The sequence below is a fragment of the Anguilla anguilla genome, chromosome 7, assembly GCF_013347855.1.
Source record: "Anguilla anguilla isolate fAngAng1 chromosome 7, fAngAng1.pri, whole genome shotgun sequence".
NCBI lineage: Eukaryota > Metazoa > Chordata > Actinopteri > Anguilliformes > Anguillidae > Anguilla > Anguilla anguilla.
In genome coordinates, this window is record NC_049207.1 from 25,621,147 (window position 1) to 25,635,545 (window position 14,399).

The following is a 14,399-nucleotide window of genomic DNA, read 5'->3' on the forward strand; positions in this document are numbered from 1 at the left end:
CTCTTCTAATCTAATAATATCAGTGTTCCACTGCCAAATTACAGTAAATGTGAATTTTTTAAAAACCCTCAAATGGCCAAACAGGTACTTTTATTGAAACCCATAGGAAGCTAAACTTTCAAAAGGTGAATCTCAGGAGTTGAGGGAAGACAACTTTCAGTAAACATGAACATGTGAGATGTACTGTACGTTTTCAAAGAAAATTACAGGCCTGAAAACCTGAAAAGGTATAATTGTTGACTGTATGTAGTATATAAACACATGCATTTGGAATATAATTGTACCACACATGTTTTAAAAGCTAACGAATAACGTAACAGCATGTTTGCGTTTTGTGAGCGCCTCTGTGTTTGTACGATCGCGCGTGCATACGTGTGGGTGTGCAAACATGTTAAGTCATTTAGAACTACCCCTTAGGATAAGTTTCTCAAGGGTTGCTGGAGTCGCGGTAATTATTACATTAATAAAGGAAAAACGAATCTAAGCACTTGCATGAGCATTGATCAAACTAAATGGGGTTTGTATCGTAACGTCAGCAGTTGAGAAATGAAGTTTAGCGATGTGCCAGACTTATACGGGGGCTTGGCCGTTCTTTCTCTCGGCGTGCGTCTCCGTAATCTCCTCTTTGTGATTAATGTGGCTGCCATTATTGCAGACGTTTTCTGGTATTTTGTTCACTAAAAGCATCGAGCCTACCTGCAGCACCGGTAGGCAAGTAGATTCTCTGAACTTTGCTCTTTTTGTGATTTTTGTGAACCAAGGCTACATATTCCAAAAGAATACAAGAGATAAATGCATGTTTATCCCCTTACATCTACTTTCAGCTTTTGCCATCACTTCAATTGTGTTCTTAATCAACTTGCCAACCAGTCCCCTATTATGTATGTGCATTTAGTATTTATAATAATGCAAACTGTAATTATAATAATTATTGTTGAAATAACCATTAGGCCTATATTAAACATGAGTAGTAATGGGAGTATTAATTCCCCTTGACAAAATACGGTAGCCTAATTTCTCCATTAGAATTCGTGCATTTATTCTATCTCACAATCCATCTGTTTCCACGCCGTTTTGTGTGAAATATGGGCAATTTGTATGTCAGTAGGTCCAATGTAATGAATTTCCTTGAGGAAAAAAAAAAAAAAACAGTGCAAAAGCTGCTGGTGGTGACGTCCGCTTCATTTCGGGCGGAATTTAACAACGAGAGCGCACTGGCCGGAGAGCTCACCTAATGCCGACACCTTACTGTAATCACAGCCTGCGGAAACAGATAGCGGTCAACAGGTTCCCCAAGAGACGGTAATCAGGAGCAGCCTTCAACTGAGTGACCTGACAGAAACAAATAATCTCCGACAGTTGTAGGTATCCTCATCATTCTCTGGCAGGAAAACAAGTCAATTAAAGCTCAACTGAGTAAAGGGGTAATGTTTGATAGAACCAGCTAGCCCCAGGACCACATAGCCCACTATCTTTCTGATATGCATTAGAGGGCGTGTTTCAGTAGCACGCCTGCACGCGCTACAATTTTAAACACAGAAATGCGAGGGAGCTGCACCTCTCTCAACTCATCTGTGCACAAAACATTTTCGTAACCTCGCTGAAAAATGAATTTCCGATAAATAAAAAAATTACAGGTTACTCCATCCTTGAACATCAGTAGATTTTATTAGTTACGCAATAATGTATTTTCAAACGTGTATACCACTGTGCGTTTTTTGCCACAAATTGGAAGGGATTAAATGCGTTCACAAATTAATTGAAACTATAGCACGAATGTTTAGACTCAAAGATAAATGTCACAGAATCTCTACCTTCGCTTTTCTCTTTTAGCACACTGCATTGAATACTGGGGTTTTATCGAGTCTGGGTGTCTTAGTTTAAGTGAGAGTCGTTTATAATAATTCCTACACCCAGCTGACATCCAAATGAAATCCCCCACCCCACTGTATGTCGAAGATCAGACTCCATGTACACGCGAAATTAGGCTATCCATCGCTGCTCCAGCCAGCATAGCCACTATATGTGTTCTGCAGCAATCACCAACATGAAATAATGTCCCCACACTTGTTAGAGAGCGAACGGCGTAATCAAGGCAGAATTTTACACAGACCACTGATATTGACAAGACGTTCGTCCGTACGGAGTGAAGGAACAATCGAAACAGGAAGTGAACATCACCAATAGGCAGTCCAGCTTGGACAGAAGGCGGATCTATCCAAACTTTAAACTAGGTTGCGCTCAGTTTTTGGAGACAGAAATTGATATAGCACAGCAGTAAATCAGGGGGACCTTACTGTGTAGAAATTTGTAACACTTGCAAGTATTTTTGGAGACGGTAGAGAGGCACGTGAAACCACAGCGGTTTCCCATTCTGGGAAGAGTCGAGTGGTTGAGCGAGGACTACAACGGGTTGTATTCAGGCACAGTTTCATATTTAATAGAAATCTAGCAGTGTAAATATCAGCCTGGAAATGTCCGAAACCAAGCCAAATGATGATCCGAAGTTGTCAACGACGGACAGAGCGGTGAAATGTAAGTGGTAACCATTGTTGCCGTTGCCTTTTGGAGGAAGTCATTAGTGCATTTTAAAGACAATCGTGTTTTGCGACCTCCAGCAATTGTGACTTCAAACAGCACACAGTCGGTAGTACTTTTACAGCACTGCCAAAAAATTTAGAATCGGATTGCAGAGAAAGGGTGTTATCTGTATATGCATAAGTAGAAAGTAAAGGCAATTAGTTCATGAGTTTGTGACATGTCAGTTCTATAGCTTTCCATTTTCTTGGTCTGTCTGTACTGTTGTAGTGTACGTGTTCTTGCTAATATTCGCGATCAGTGTTTACATTAAACGCAATCTCACTTCCTACGTCGGTCTCCCTTCTGTTACTGTAGCTTTTTTTTTTTTTTTTACTGTTGCGTACTGCACAGCCAGTCTCATAATCGAGTCACTTAGTGCACGGTCCACACCACCTAGTCACACTTGCCACATTTGAATTCCCTGTCATTTCATTGCACTATAAAAATATTGCGCAATTGTTATTTTAACAGTGAGCGTTTCAGTTGCGGGAGAAGAGATTTTGAACTCACTGTCTTGTATAACACTGAATAACTTTTTTTTAAGCCACGCTTTATCTTGTGTATTTTAACAGTATCGAATTTTCTTTAAGTTTAGAGAATTTATCTTATTTTTAGATCTTTTTTTGCTTTAGAAATCGAGCTCGTTTTAACGATGATTTAAAGTAGCTTAGATAACGAATACGCTTGCAAAGGCTACGGTTATTTTGTGTACGTGTATCGGCCTATAGCAAGTCTATGTCAAAATGTGCAAGTGCGGTTTAATAATAGGCGACTAGACCTAAATAAGGGCACTGCGCTCGTGTGTCAGTTTGGTTACTATGCTGCTGGTGATCTCGGCACCAAACTGTTTTGCCCACCGTCTTTACACATCGGATCCAGCCTGTACTGATATAATCCACTGCTTTGCGGAAGCAGTGGTCTCATATTCAGCTTGGCACCTGGCGTCCCCTCCCTCGCAATAGCGTTTTGGACCAATTTCATCGGATTTCAGTGCAGTCTCGGGTCCTCCAAAGTAATTTGACAACTTTTCCGTGCAATTAAAGGATTTGTAGACTAAGTCTCGCGAATTTTTATGTATGTATGTATGTATGCACATAATCTGTTTCTACATTTGTTAAATCAGAGTACTTTAACTTTTGGCCGCTCGCATTTTGCAAAGCCAGTCTTGTGCCATGACTCAATGCACAGACATGGAAATGTGACACCTTAGGCATGTCCAAATAAATTTACCCATTTTAGCGCATTTTTCAATTTGCGTGCTGTGCGTTTCCTTGCTGTTGCAAAAAGTACAAGCAGTGCTGGAGCGCTGGGAGCGCATTCGAACACGAGATCATTTTTGTTGTTTTTCATAAATATTTTAAGAGAACTTGGCAAAACAGCAGCTTGATTGATGAAATCAGCATAATATGGTCACTTCTGTTGGAGAAAAAATCACTTGCTACTCGTGGGCTCCAGCTTTGCACACCTGACTGTCCATCCATTTTGTAAAAAATAGTCCTAGTCAGAGTCATGCTATGCCTTGGTCAAGAGGCAGGAGTACACACTGGTCACCAATCGCCCACACACATTTCGTTCACACATTCATACTCCACAGACAATTTAGGATCTCCTATAAACCTAACCTGCATGTCTTTGGACTGTGGGAGGAAACCGAAGCTCAACGGAAGCACACATGGACATGGGAAACATGCAAACTTCACACCGAAAGACCCTTAGTTAGAATTCGAACTTGGTACCTTCTTGTTCTGAGGCCCTATACCTGACCAGTTTACACATATGCAGTTACCTGTCTGAAATGACTGATATTGCAACAATTTATTAAACACTTTATGAAATCACTTTATTTGCTGTTGGTTCGGTGGCCTTTGTCTAGTTATGTCAGTAATGGCAGTGATAGTGTCCCGTTCTGGTCTCATTTTTATGATGACATGGCCAAGATCTGTACAAACGCTGTGTTCATTTCTAGGGGCAGACTGTTATACAAAGTCATTTATGTGTGTGTTTTTCCATCTGTTTTGGCTTTGCGTGAGCTATTTTTAGAGTATTTTCAGGGCAGAACAATATTGCAGCGTTTGCAGTTTTGCTGTGTTCCTAAAATTCTCAGTGTTTCAGAAAAGACCTTGGGCTGAGGCTATTGTAATTCTTCATTGCTGAGCCAGAGGCAATGTTTTGACAGAATAGTACCCCCGAAAGCATGATTCCATGTACACATTCTTGCTTTTTCTGTGATTTTTTTTTGTTGCCTCTCCCTCTTCCTCATACCAAGTGGAGAGGGGAAAATCCTGCCCCTGATTTTATGTGATGCCGATCTTTCCCTCTCATGGGCATGGCAGTGGACTGCGAATGCAATCTTATCTCTATGCTAATGTGACTCAGACCCTGACCAGTTCAGTCCTTGAATTAAATACCTTTTATGTGTGTTCTGTCCCTTTAAATCAGGGCACGACCCCCTTGGGTCGACCACACAGGATTTATGTTCCCACTACTCTGCGCCATGTAATTTAAATTACCTGCAGTATTGGCTTTAATCACAGAAAATCTAGTGTGAATTTGAATATATATTGATAGATGTGATTGAGTATTTCTTTTGTATATTTGAAATGGAAGTCATCTTGAATAGAAATGGGTCCCATGCATGCCTCCATTATTAAAATATTTTACTGAGAACATTATTTCACAGAAATTCTGCTAAGTGCCTCTTTTCTTAATCTGCTTTAAATTAGCCCATATTCCCACCTCACCTCTCAGGTATGTGCACTTCAGTGGGATGTGGCCATTTTAAATAAGACATGATTTTATTTATTTTTTATACATTTCCCCTAACTCTTATCCTGAGTGACCTACATGGCTTATGTATCATCCATTTATATTCAGCTGGATATTTTATTAAAGAAATTCAGGTTAAGTACTTCACTCAAGGGTACAACCGCAGTTTCCCACCTGGGATTTGAACCTGCAGTGTCACACATAGTCTTCTGCTGTTGCAGTCGCCATTCTGAACACACATTCCAAAGCCTTGCTTTGTGATGGGGTATGTTTTCAATGTGTACATGTAGGCCAAGCAGAACACACAGCATGGTGTGTACTGGCATACATATCTCCAAACGGTGATATCCAGAATCAGGCCTGCTCTTCCTATTGGTGGGAGAAAAAAACAAACCCTAAAACGGAACGAGCGCGGATTTGGTTACTCGCGAGCAGTTAACTGTCATGGGCTGTTAAAGAGGGGTATGAGCTTGGGATTCCACACCAGATGTTCAGGTTCATCCTGCAGTTGGCTTACTGGGTCGTGTCGTGAGACGCTGGCTTGCTTTTAAGGCACCAACCATTTTGGTTGTAGCGCCATGAGTGGCTTTATCACTTAGCGGAGGCTGAAAACGCTCATAAATCTCTTAATGTAAAGCTTCCCTTAAGTGGAAGCTTTGGAAACGAGGTCACATTCATTTCTCCTAGAGTTCACTGGATGAGCCTTTAGGAAATGGTCATTGCTATTATGTATTCATTTTTAAAAGGCACAGAGGTTAGCCTGAGGGAGAATCGAGACCAGTGAAAGCCTTTGGACATTCTTCTGTTTACAAATATGTCTTTTTTAAAATAGAAGGGTGTGTTTCTAATTTGTCCACATGTTTTTGTGGTACACCTAGAGTTCACTCTGTTAGTGTTCAGACAGTGACACCATTTTTGTTTTTTTGACTCTATACTCCAGCGCATTAGATTTGAAATGAAACAATGCATTTGAGGTTAATGTGAACACTGTCAGCTTTAATTTGTGGGTATTTGCATACATTTTGGGGTGAACCTTATAGGAATTGCTGCCCATTTTATGCATATGTTAGGTGAGCCCTTTTTGTACTGAGGTATGTATGTGTTGGTTGTAATTGTCAGGGAGGATCTGTCTCCTGCAAGATCTGAAGCACTCAAGACTGTTGTTTGGAGCAGGGTTTTCATTCAGCTGGGCCGATAGGATCTGGCATTCAACCTTTCGACTGGACCCCTGCTGGGGGCCGCGGGGGGTCCCGTCCCGGCGGGGTCTCCTTCTCAGCTGGCTGACAGAGTCATTTTTAGAACTGGACATTAAGTAACGTCACATACTTCACACAGGCTTTACATAACTCCTCCTGCGCCCTCCCAAGGGGGTGTTAGGGGGGAGGGGGGTCTAGGTAAATGTGCTCAATTGTCACTGTGCAAGATAAGGTGTCTTAGAGATCATGTTTTAGGTACCTCATCCCCAGGGGGTGATCTGTATCACACAGTGTTCTATTGGTACCCAAGATTCCATATTTCATGTCACCCTCTTTAGACATTCCCTTACATGTGCAATGATTCCACACACTGATGTAAAAATGTTAAATTAGCCAATGCACACATATTTGCTCTTTATTTTATTCATTAGTTTGTCATCAAACTTGGTATATGTTGCCGTTTTCTTTATTATTTATGCTGTCTTTCTTTTTATTCCCTTCTGTTTTTGATCCTGTATGTTTAAATAATTTCGATATTCGAGTTATAGCACCTGTAGCTTCTCGCTGTTTTACCCGAGTGACACCAGTTGCGAGTTATGCTAGATGCTGGCCTTTATGAAATCCAGTGTTTTCATCAAGGGTTGGTATCAATTTCACGTCAGTTCAGGAAATGTCTTGAAGTGCCCGGCATGCTCAGCAGACATCACGCAATTCATAAAGTGAATTTCAGTTCACTTCCTGAATTGAAATGGAACTGTCCCCAACCGTAATTTTTGTCATGGTAACCTGTGCGGTGACGAGCACGCCGAGGCTATCAGGGTGAGAGAGCTGCGATTCTTTCGCTGACTGAGACACGGAGGGAGGCGTAAATCCGCTCACACACAGAGAGCTCTCTGCACACTCAGAGCTCAGAACCTTGTGTCCATCCTGAATTGAATGGGGGGGGGGAACCTGTCCCCACTCGATAGATGCAAGGAGGTGGACATTTTCTTCCCTGGGCAGGACAATGGCGTTTTGTCCTTTTTTGAATTTTTCGAGAGATGGGAGCTAATATGACAGCACAGCCTCCAGCGTCCTGGTTCTGTCAGTGGAATGATCTGAGCAGAGGAAGAATAAGGTTTATTCATTCTCTGGGATGTGCTAGACATGAGGGCAACAGGAGTGCTCCTTAATCAGCCGGCAGTCGACGGTCGAAAGATGCCCGATGGCGGCTGTAGGCGGCTGGTTCCCGGTCTGTCAGATGGAGAGGCCTTCAGAAGTGGCACAGCCACACAGTCTTCCCCTAGTACCACACTTCATTTTTTCCAGGGGTGGCAAACACATTGGTCATCATCTTCAAAGTTTATGTCAACTGTATTTCCAGGATTGGTGTATAAATTCTGTCTCTTATTTGGGGTTGGGGGGGGGGGGTGTTGGTATTGTTTCAACACTCTAAGTAAGTACTGGCTGTTCAGACTCCGAGACGTCTATTCTCCTTTTCCTCAAATAGGATGAGTGTCTGCTTTCTGCCATGGTTCAGAAAGGGAGCTACGTGCAGTGACTTTTATGGTTTCGGCAAAGGGTTGGTTGATGTGCCCACTGAGCGCTTTGTGACTGAAATTTAAACTGTCCAGTCTTGCAGCCTTACTGAGAACACTTGGACTGTTTCTAATGGATGTATTACTTGGCATGTTCTCCACTGGTAATAAAAAAAACACTTTCAAAGGATATCACATGCATCACAGATAATGTTTGTAAAAGCTACGTGAGGAAACCACAACTGAATAAACTGGAGTTTTTAAAGAAGATGGTTTTTTTTCTTACATCCGTCTATGAAAAATCACTTTTTGTAAGGTTGAAGTTACAGTGCGGGCATTTAATGCCAAGACGAGAGATTATGCTTTTTGATGATGGCTGGCTGTGTTATGATATTGACCTTTCCTACCATCTTACTTTTGAAAGAAACTGCTGAGACCAAGCCAACTGAGCAATCTGAGAAAAAAAAACTCAAGGTAGTGTGACAAAAAATATTATTCCAGCTTAGTAAAAAAAAAAAAAAAAGGACTTAATAAATGGGAAGGTCTGACTGGGGGGGGGGCTGCTCAGGATAAGCGCGTATAGATAATGGGTGGATAGATGGATGGATGGATGGATGGATGGGGGGGGGGGACAAACAGTGAAAATTGCCAAAGTGAAAACATGGGTCTCCTAAGCCATTGTTGCTGAAAGTGCAGATCAAACCGGGTCATTTTATAACAGCTGGTCACTCGGTCAATCGCTCAATCAAATGGCAGCATTCACCAGCAGGTAGTCATCATGCGCACAGTCACTTACTGCTGTAGCTCTCAGTGCTCAAGTTGAATGAAGAATGAAGGGTAATGTGAGTGCTCATAGTTAAAATGAAAATAATTACAATTCGCTCAGTCAGTCGCTCGATAAAATTGTGCCGTTTGCTTCCAGGTTGTCATGCCGCACTGAGTCACTTCTGCGTAGAAGTTTTTGAAGTCCTGCAGAATGGCACGCTGGACAGTGTAGTCCCTGGAAAGGGCAGGGAGTAGAGCATTCGGGTGCAAAGCTCTGAAGTGAGTGGGACAACAGATGTGACTCCAAAAATTAACCAATCAAAAGAGGCACTATAGGACTATAGTGCAGAAGTGCGTGCCTAATTGAAGGTCGGGCTTGGATGGGTCCTCTGGAATCTTTGAGAAATGAGGGCTGATTTGAGAGCTTGTAGATCCTGAGCATAACTACTGTTCCATTGGCTTATTCAGAATATACGCACAGAATTTCAGCCAAAATGGACTGTCGTTATAAAAAGGAAACACCAATGCTTTGGTTGTTTTACTGTATATGTTAGGATTGGATTAAAAATATAAGACCGCCCATAGGTAAGAGCAGGATAAATGAACTGCTATGGTGTTATGTTTAGTAAAGCAGAGATTGTACACATATGTTCATTTTGTTGGGGGGTTGTGTGCAGTGTTCTCTGCAGTTCTGGGGATATTTTCTCTGGTCTGAAGTCAGCATCTCGTCCCTCATTTTAAGACAATATGAGTGGCCTGAGCACATGGGCTACGCAGGCTTGTCATTCACACAGCTTTCTGCATTCCCATACCTGACCAGAGACATTGGTTGCTGGCAGAGTAGAACAGCGTCCACAAAGTGATGCTTGTCTGTGCATCAGTGGCTAAAAACCTGCTTTATGGAGGTGGGAAAACCGTAGTTTAAGCCTTTGTTTAGTATCTCTCCAGACTGTTCTGCGATTGTGGCCTGGTGGAGTGTTGGTTGTTTTTCTTCACCTGTCATTCTGTCTGGCAGTGAAGCTTAGCAGGAGCTGTTAGTAGTAGAGTGGGTAAACATGCTAAAGAATATAAACATCTACAAGGGCAGAGCGCCATGCTAAAATAAATAAGAACACCCTGGAACAAAGACTAGGCTAGATTTCTTTAAACAGGACACTGGCTTTGTTTGCTCTCTCTGTAATGCCGCCAAGAACAAACTTTCAGTTGTTTCCTTTTTTCCGTGAAACATTGTCTTTTTCCACCCTCTGATAAACCTCATTATAGGCCTAAACCCAATAAAATTTACAACATGATTCAGTGTTTGACTGCCTGCCTTTCATCAACAAATGGACTTGATCTTCTGTTTTATATGATAATGATATGATGATCTTTTGGTAACCAGGAATTTTGATCCGGTGAAACTGGTTGAGTTTCACATTCAGACGTAGTCTGCACCTCAAGTAAAGTTAGATTAGCTCCAAAAATTCAATCAATTCAGGAAATTAATTGAAATTCAATTAAATTCAACTTAATTCTTAATTGGAGAAATATTACAGGCCAGTTTTCAATTCATGAATTGAATTTTTGATTTTTTCTCAAACTGGCTGAATCAGAATGGAATGATCTCCAAACTCTGGGGTAGTTAAAATGAGCCGTTTCTGTTGGACATCTTTGGCTTCTGACAGACGGCTCACAGGAGAACCTGGCGTGTTGTGATTTGTGCCGTTGCATGTGGCCTCTGGATATCTTTAGACCTCGCCTCGTTGCATGCCAGAAATGGGGATTTTGCAATGCAGCAGATGTTTATATCTTGTGATTCGCATGCTAACATTCATTAGAATATTCGACAAAGACGTCCCTCGAGTGTGCGTAAGCAGTGTGGGGGTGGGGGGTGTATTTTTGTCTGTAGTGTCAGTGTCACCTTGCGGTGGTCATAATCCTGCCCATAACTTTTCTAGACTGTTTTGTTTTTTGTCTTTCTGCTCAAACAGACGGCCTGATCCACTCTGCTCTGTACATTGGTGGTAGACTCCTAGCACAGGGAAGCCAGCGCTTGTGGTCAGGTCCATTTAAATTCAGTCAGTTCAGGGAATTAATTGAAAATAAGTTGATTTAGTTGGCAAATCCTCATAGAACTCCATGGACACTTTTCGCTTCATATGTGGAATTTTGGGTCATTTCTTGAATTGACTGAACTGGAATGGAATTGGCCCCAAACTTTTGGCTTTGGGTTTCACAGTGATGCCCCCCTATCAGGCAGAGGGAGGTGACCCTACCTGAAACCTAATCTTGGATAGTAGCACCAGTGCTGGCCTGAATACCAGTGCAAATAAAGATAACTAATTTCCAGAATATTTCATATGGATTTTTTTAAAGGTCTTTCATATTTCATATTGGTATGCCTTTGCATCTTGTCTCTCAGAAAGGGTTCACTTTGTTTTAAGAATTTAAATATCTCTAATGAGGTGCTTGCCCATGACCAAAAGATCTTAAACAGTGCATACACCCTTGGTCTGCTGTGCTGACTGGATTATTCAGGAATTAGTGGATTTCCTACAAAGTAAACTCGTTAAACTCAGACAGATTAAGATCGATATGAGTGGATGAGGAAGGCTTGATGTTAGGGAGACTCATTTGACTCTGTGCATCACCCACAGCACAGCATGCTTCCATGTTGATGTGGAATAGGGAAGTGGGTCCATTTTGGTTGCTGTTGCTTGTGGCGCAAAACCCTCTACCAACCAGACTGGTCTGTAAAATGCCAGGAAAATTTCCAACACATTGCTTCAACTGAAACTGGTCTTTATTTACGCAGATCCATTGTACACTTGAGCTAAGCTGCTTATCATGAATTTCTTCAGTGAAATATCCAGCTGTATAAACAGATTGCATGTTAAAAGAAAAAAAAGTAACTGAATTAGTCGCTGTAGATAAGAGCATCTGCTAAATGCCTAAGTGTGTAATCTCTTTATTCTACTGCTTGCTTCCCCTCCTTCTGAGATGGGAAAACAGTGAAGGCTTCTTTGCGCTGAGGGTGACTTCTTCTAAGGAGGGCAGTTTATGTTTTGCACAAGATTTTAAGGTTTCTTACAGAATGATGCGTTCTTCTGTTCTTCACTTGTGAGTTCTGTGCACTGCAGACCTGTCTCAGCAGAGGACTCTCATCACACTCCTTTCATGAAGGCCTGCACTGGCTCCCAGTAAAACACAGAATTGACCCCTTGATTTGAAGAGTAGGTTTTTTAAAAATCTTTTCTCAAAATTCTGAGTCAGTGTTCTATAACTCCTTTGATTTCAGCTGTTACATCGGCATTAGAATGTTCTGTTAAGGACATTGTAATCACATATTTGTGACCTTAGAAAAGAAAGCATTAAGAAGAAAAAAAACACACCTCCTGATTCTCTGTGAAAGTATGGCTAGCCGTTCCATTAGTCTTTGTGTTGTGCTTTTTATTTATTAGTCTGTACAGCATCGTGGGTGAATGAAAAGCAATTAACTTTGCATTATTATTATTGTTATTATTGTTATTATTATTATGGCACACATCTACAGTCCCGTTTCTCATTACACCAGTGCAGTACATTGATTGCAGTTAATGGAATATTGCATCCCACCCGGTCTTTGTCCGTGCTCACGGCTTTTAGGCTGTTAATTTATCATATTCATTTTTAATGTGCTCCCATATATTATTTAACGATGATTTGAAAGTCTGCGTGCAATTATTAAAGGCATTCTGTTCTAAGACTGAGTGACACAGCAGCCTTAGGCCTGTGTTTCTGAAGATTTTTTTTTTTTTTTTTAACCAAATATTGAGGAATTTTATTCATGCTGCTTGTGTTTAGGAGCTGGACATATATAATGGAAAGGTGGTAATACTTTTTTCTTTATTTTTTAATTAAAAAACATTTTTTAAATCATTTTTTTCCTTCTGTTTGCTGTTTTGTGAGTGGAATGATTTCCTGTATGATGACTAGCTGCATGTTCCTCATGATTCTTCTGGAGCAGTGGTCCAATTGATATTTTTTAAGTGCACCGGTATACATGAGTGGGAGCCAGCAGTAAAGAAGACATCACGTTTCTTACTTACAGATCTTACCTTGCCTTTAGGTTGATATTTTGTATTTGTAATTATCCTTTTTCTTTTATCATAATTGTGGTCACAAATTGTGGTGTCTGGTGGTTGGCTATCGTTAGAAAGAGATGCTTGCTCATCACTACCATGCATAATTAAACTATTGTACTCTTCCTTTGATTGTGTTCACAACGTTAGCCTGTTTGAAAAATAATTACAAATGCCTGCTGCTGTTCTAACAGATATGGGTTATTTCCCAGCATTGGCTGGTTTGTTTTGAAAGTGTGCACAGACTAGTTTGAAACTAGTTTGCTCTAGTTTAAAAAAAACTGAGGGATGAATAATTACTGTAAAAAGAAAATGTGCCAGATGAAGGCACCCTCTTTACCGGGTAAATACTGGCTCCCATATGTGGAGCCAGTGACTAAGGCCGCAGTGTTTTGTTTTTTTCTTTACTTTTTTCCTTCTCATACTGAAACGGAGCGCAGTCTGCTTACCTTATGTACAGCGTCACATTGAGCGAGCTTGGTCACCACGGCAACTCGGCCCTTTCGCCAGCCGTGCTTGCAGTGTAAACATTTACTCAACCGTGTTTCAGGACCTGCGAGGTCGGCGTTACGACATGGCTTTCATTTTCGCGCGGGTTGCCTTCTCTCCTTACTCGGGAGGCTGCGCTGTTAGAACAAAACGGGCTGCCAGATGCGTCTTCTCGTCAAAAGGCTGAAAGTCGCGCACGGGGCCCGTGGCTGGAAATCTGTCAGAGAAAGAGCTCCTGTTCTTTGTTTTTACCAGCTGCTACCTTTTGCAGAAAAATGAAAAAAAAAAGAGAAAAAGGCTGCTGGGTGACAGACGCATATGTGTGTGATGATGTAAGACTCTTTGGCTCTTTTTTTCGAAGCTCTTTCAGGTATTTTAAAATACAGTTCACTCCTCGTCGCCTGCTCTCCCTGTCTGTCCTTCTACTATTTGGAGGCAGTCTTGCAAAACATCTCTGTGCTGTACCAAGAACAATCTGTCAGTGGAAGAAACCTGTTATAGTCATGCTCTTGATAAAGGAATGACAGATGGTCTTTGCCTCGAGGTAAAAGTGCCTGAAGAACATTTTTTGGTGCCTCGCCATTCCCCAAGATCTACAACCTGAGAATTTGTTCACTAACAAAGAGGAGTAATGTCAAATTCTATTTAAATTTTAATCATTCTTGAAATAATAATTCTCAGACGTGGGAAAATCTTTTCTAAAACAATTGGGGGGATACTGAGGAATATTGGTGGAATAATGGACACAGGGTTGTATTTTGAACACACATTGATGGTATGGAATTAAGGGACTTTCACACTGGATTGAATGAGCACAAATGGAATTCACTCCCCACAGTCAGTGATGTGGCCCAGAGTCAGTGCATCTCTAGATCTTTGTTTAGCAGAGGGTCTTCAGTCAAGTTCCTCCCAATTTATTATGGCTTAGCTCTAATTCCAATGCCCATTCTCTGGAGGGGAAAACAGGTTTATGGTTCCATTCTGTC

General features: G+C 41.4%; 1 protein-coding gene across 4 annotated transcripts in view; it reads left to right on the forward strand.

Annotated features, from left to right (window-relative positions):
- The first annotated feature begins 2,222 nt into the window (after nt 1-2,222).
- The window catches only part of LOC118231624 (serine/threonine-protein phosphatase 2B catalytic subunit alpha isoform), a 121,776-nt gene continuing 109,599 nt past the window's right edge, over nt 2,223-14,399 (forward strand). For 2 of the 4 annotated variants that reach the window (XM_035425637.1, XM_035425639.1), the window contains exon 1: nt 2,223-2,535. In XM_035425637.1, coding sequence (XP_035281528.1) covers nt 2,475-2,535 — 61 coding nt within the window. In that variant the 5' untranslated portion in view covers nt 2,223-2,474. The remainder of the gene's footprint in view (nt 2,536-14,399) is intronic. The other 2 variants (XM_035425638.1, XM_035425640.1) reach the window with 1 other exon arrangement.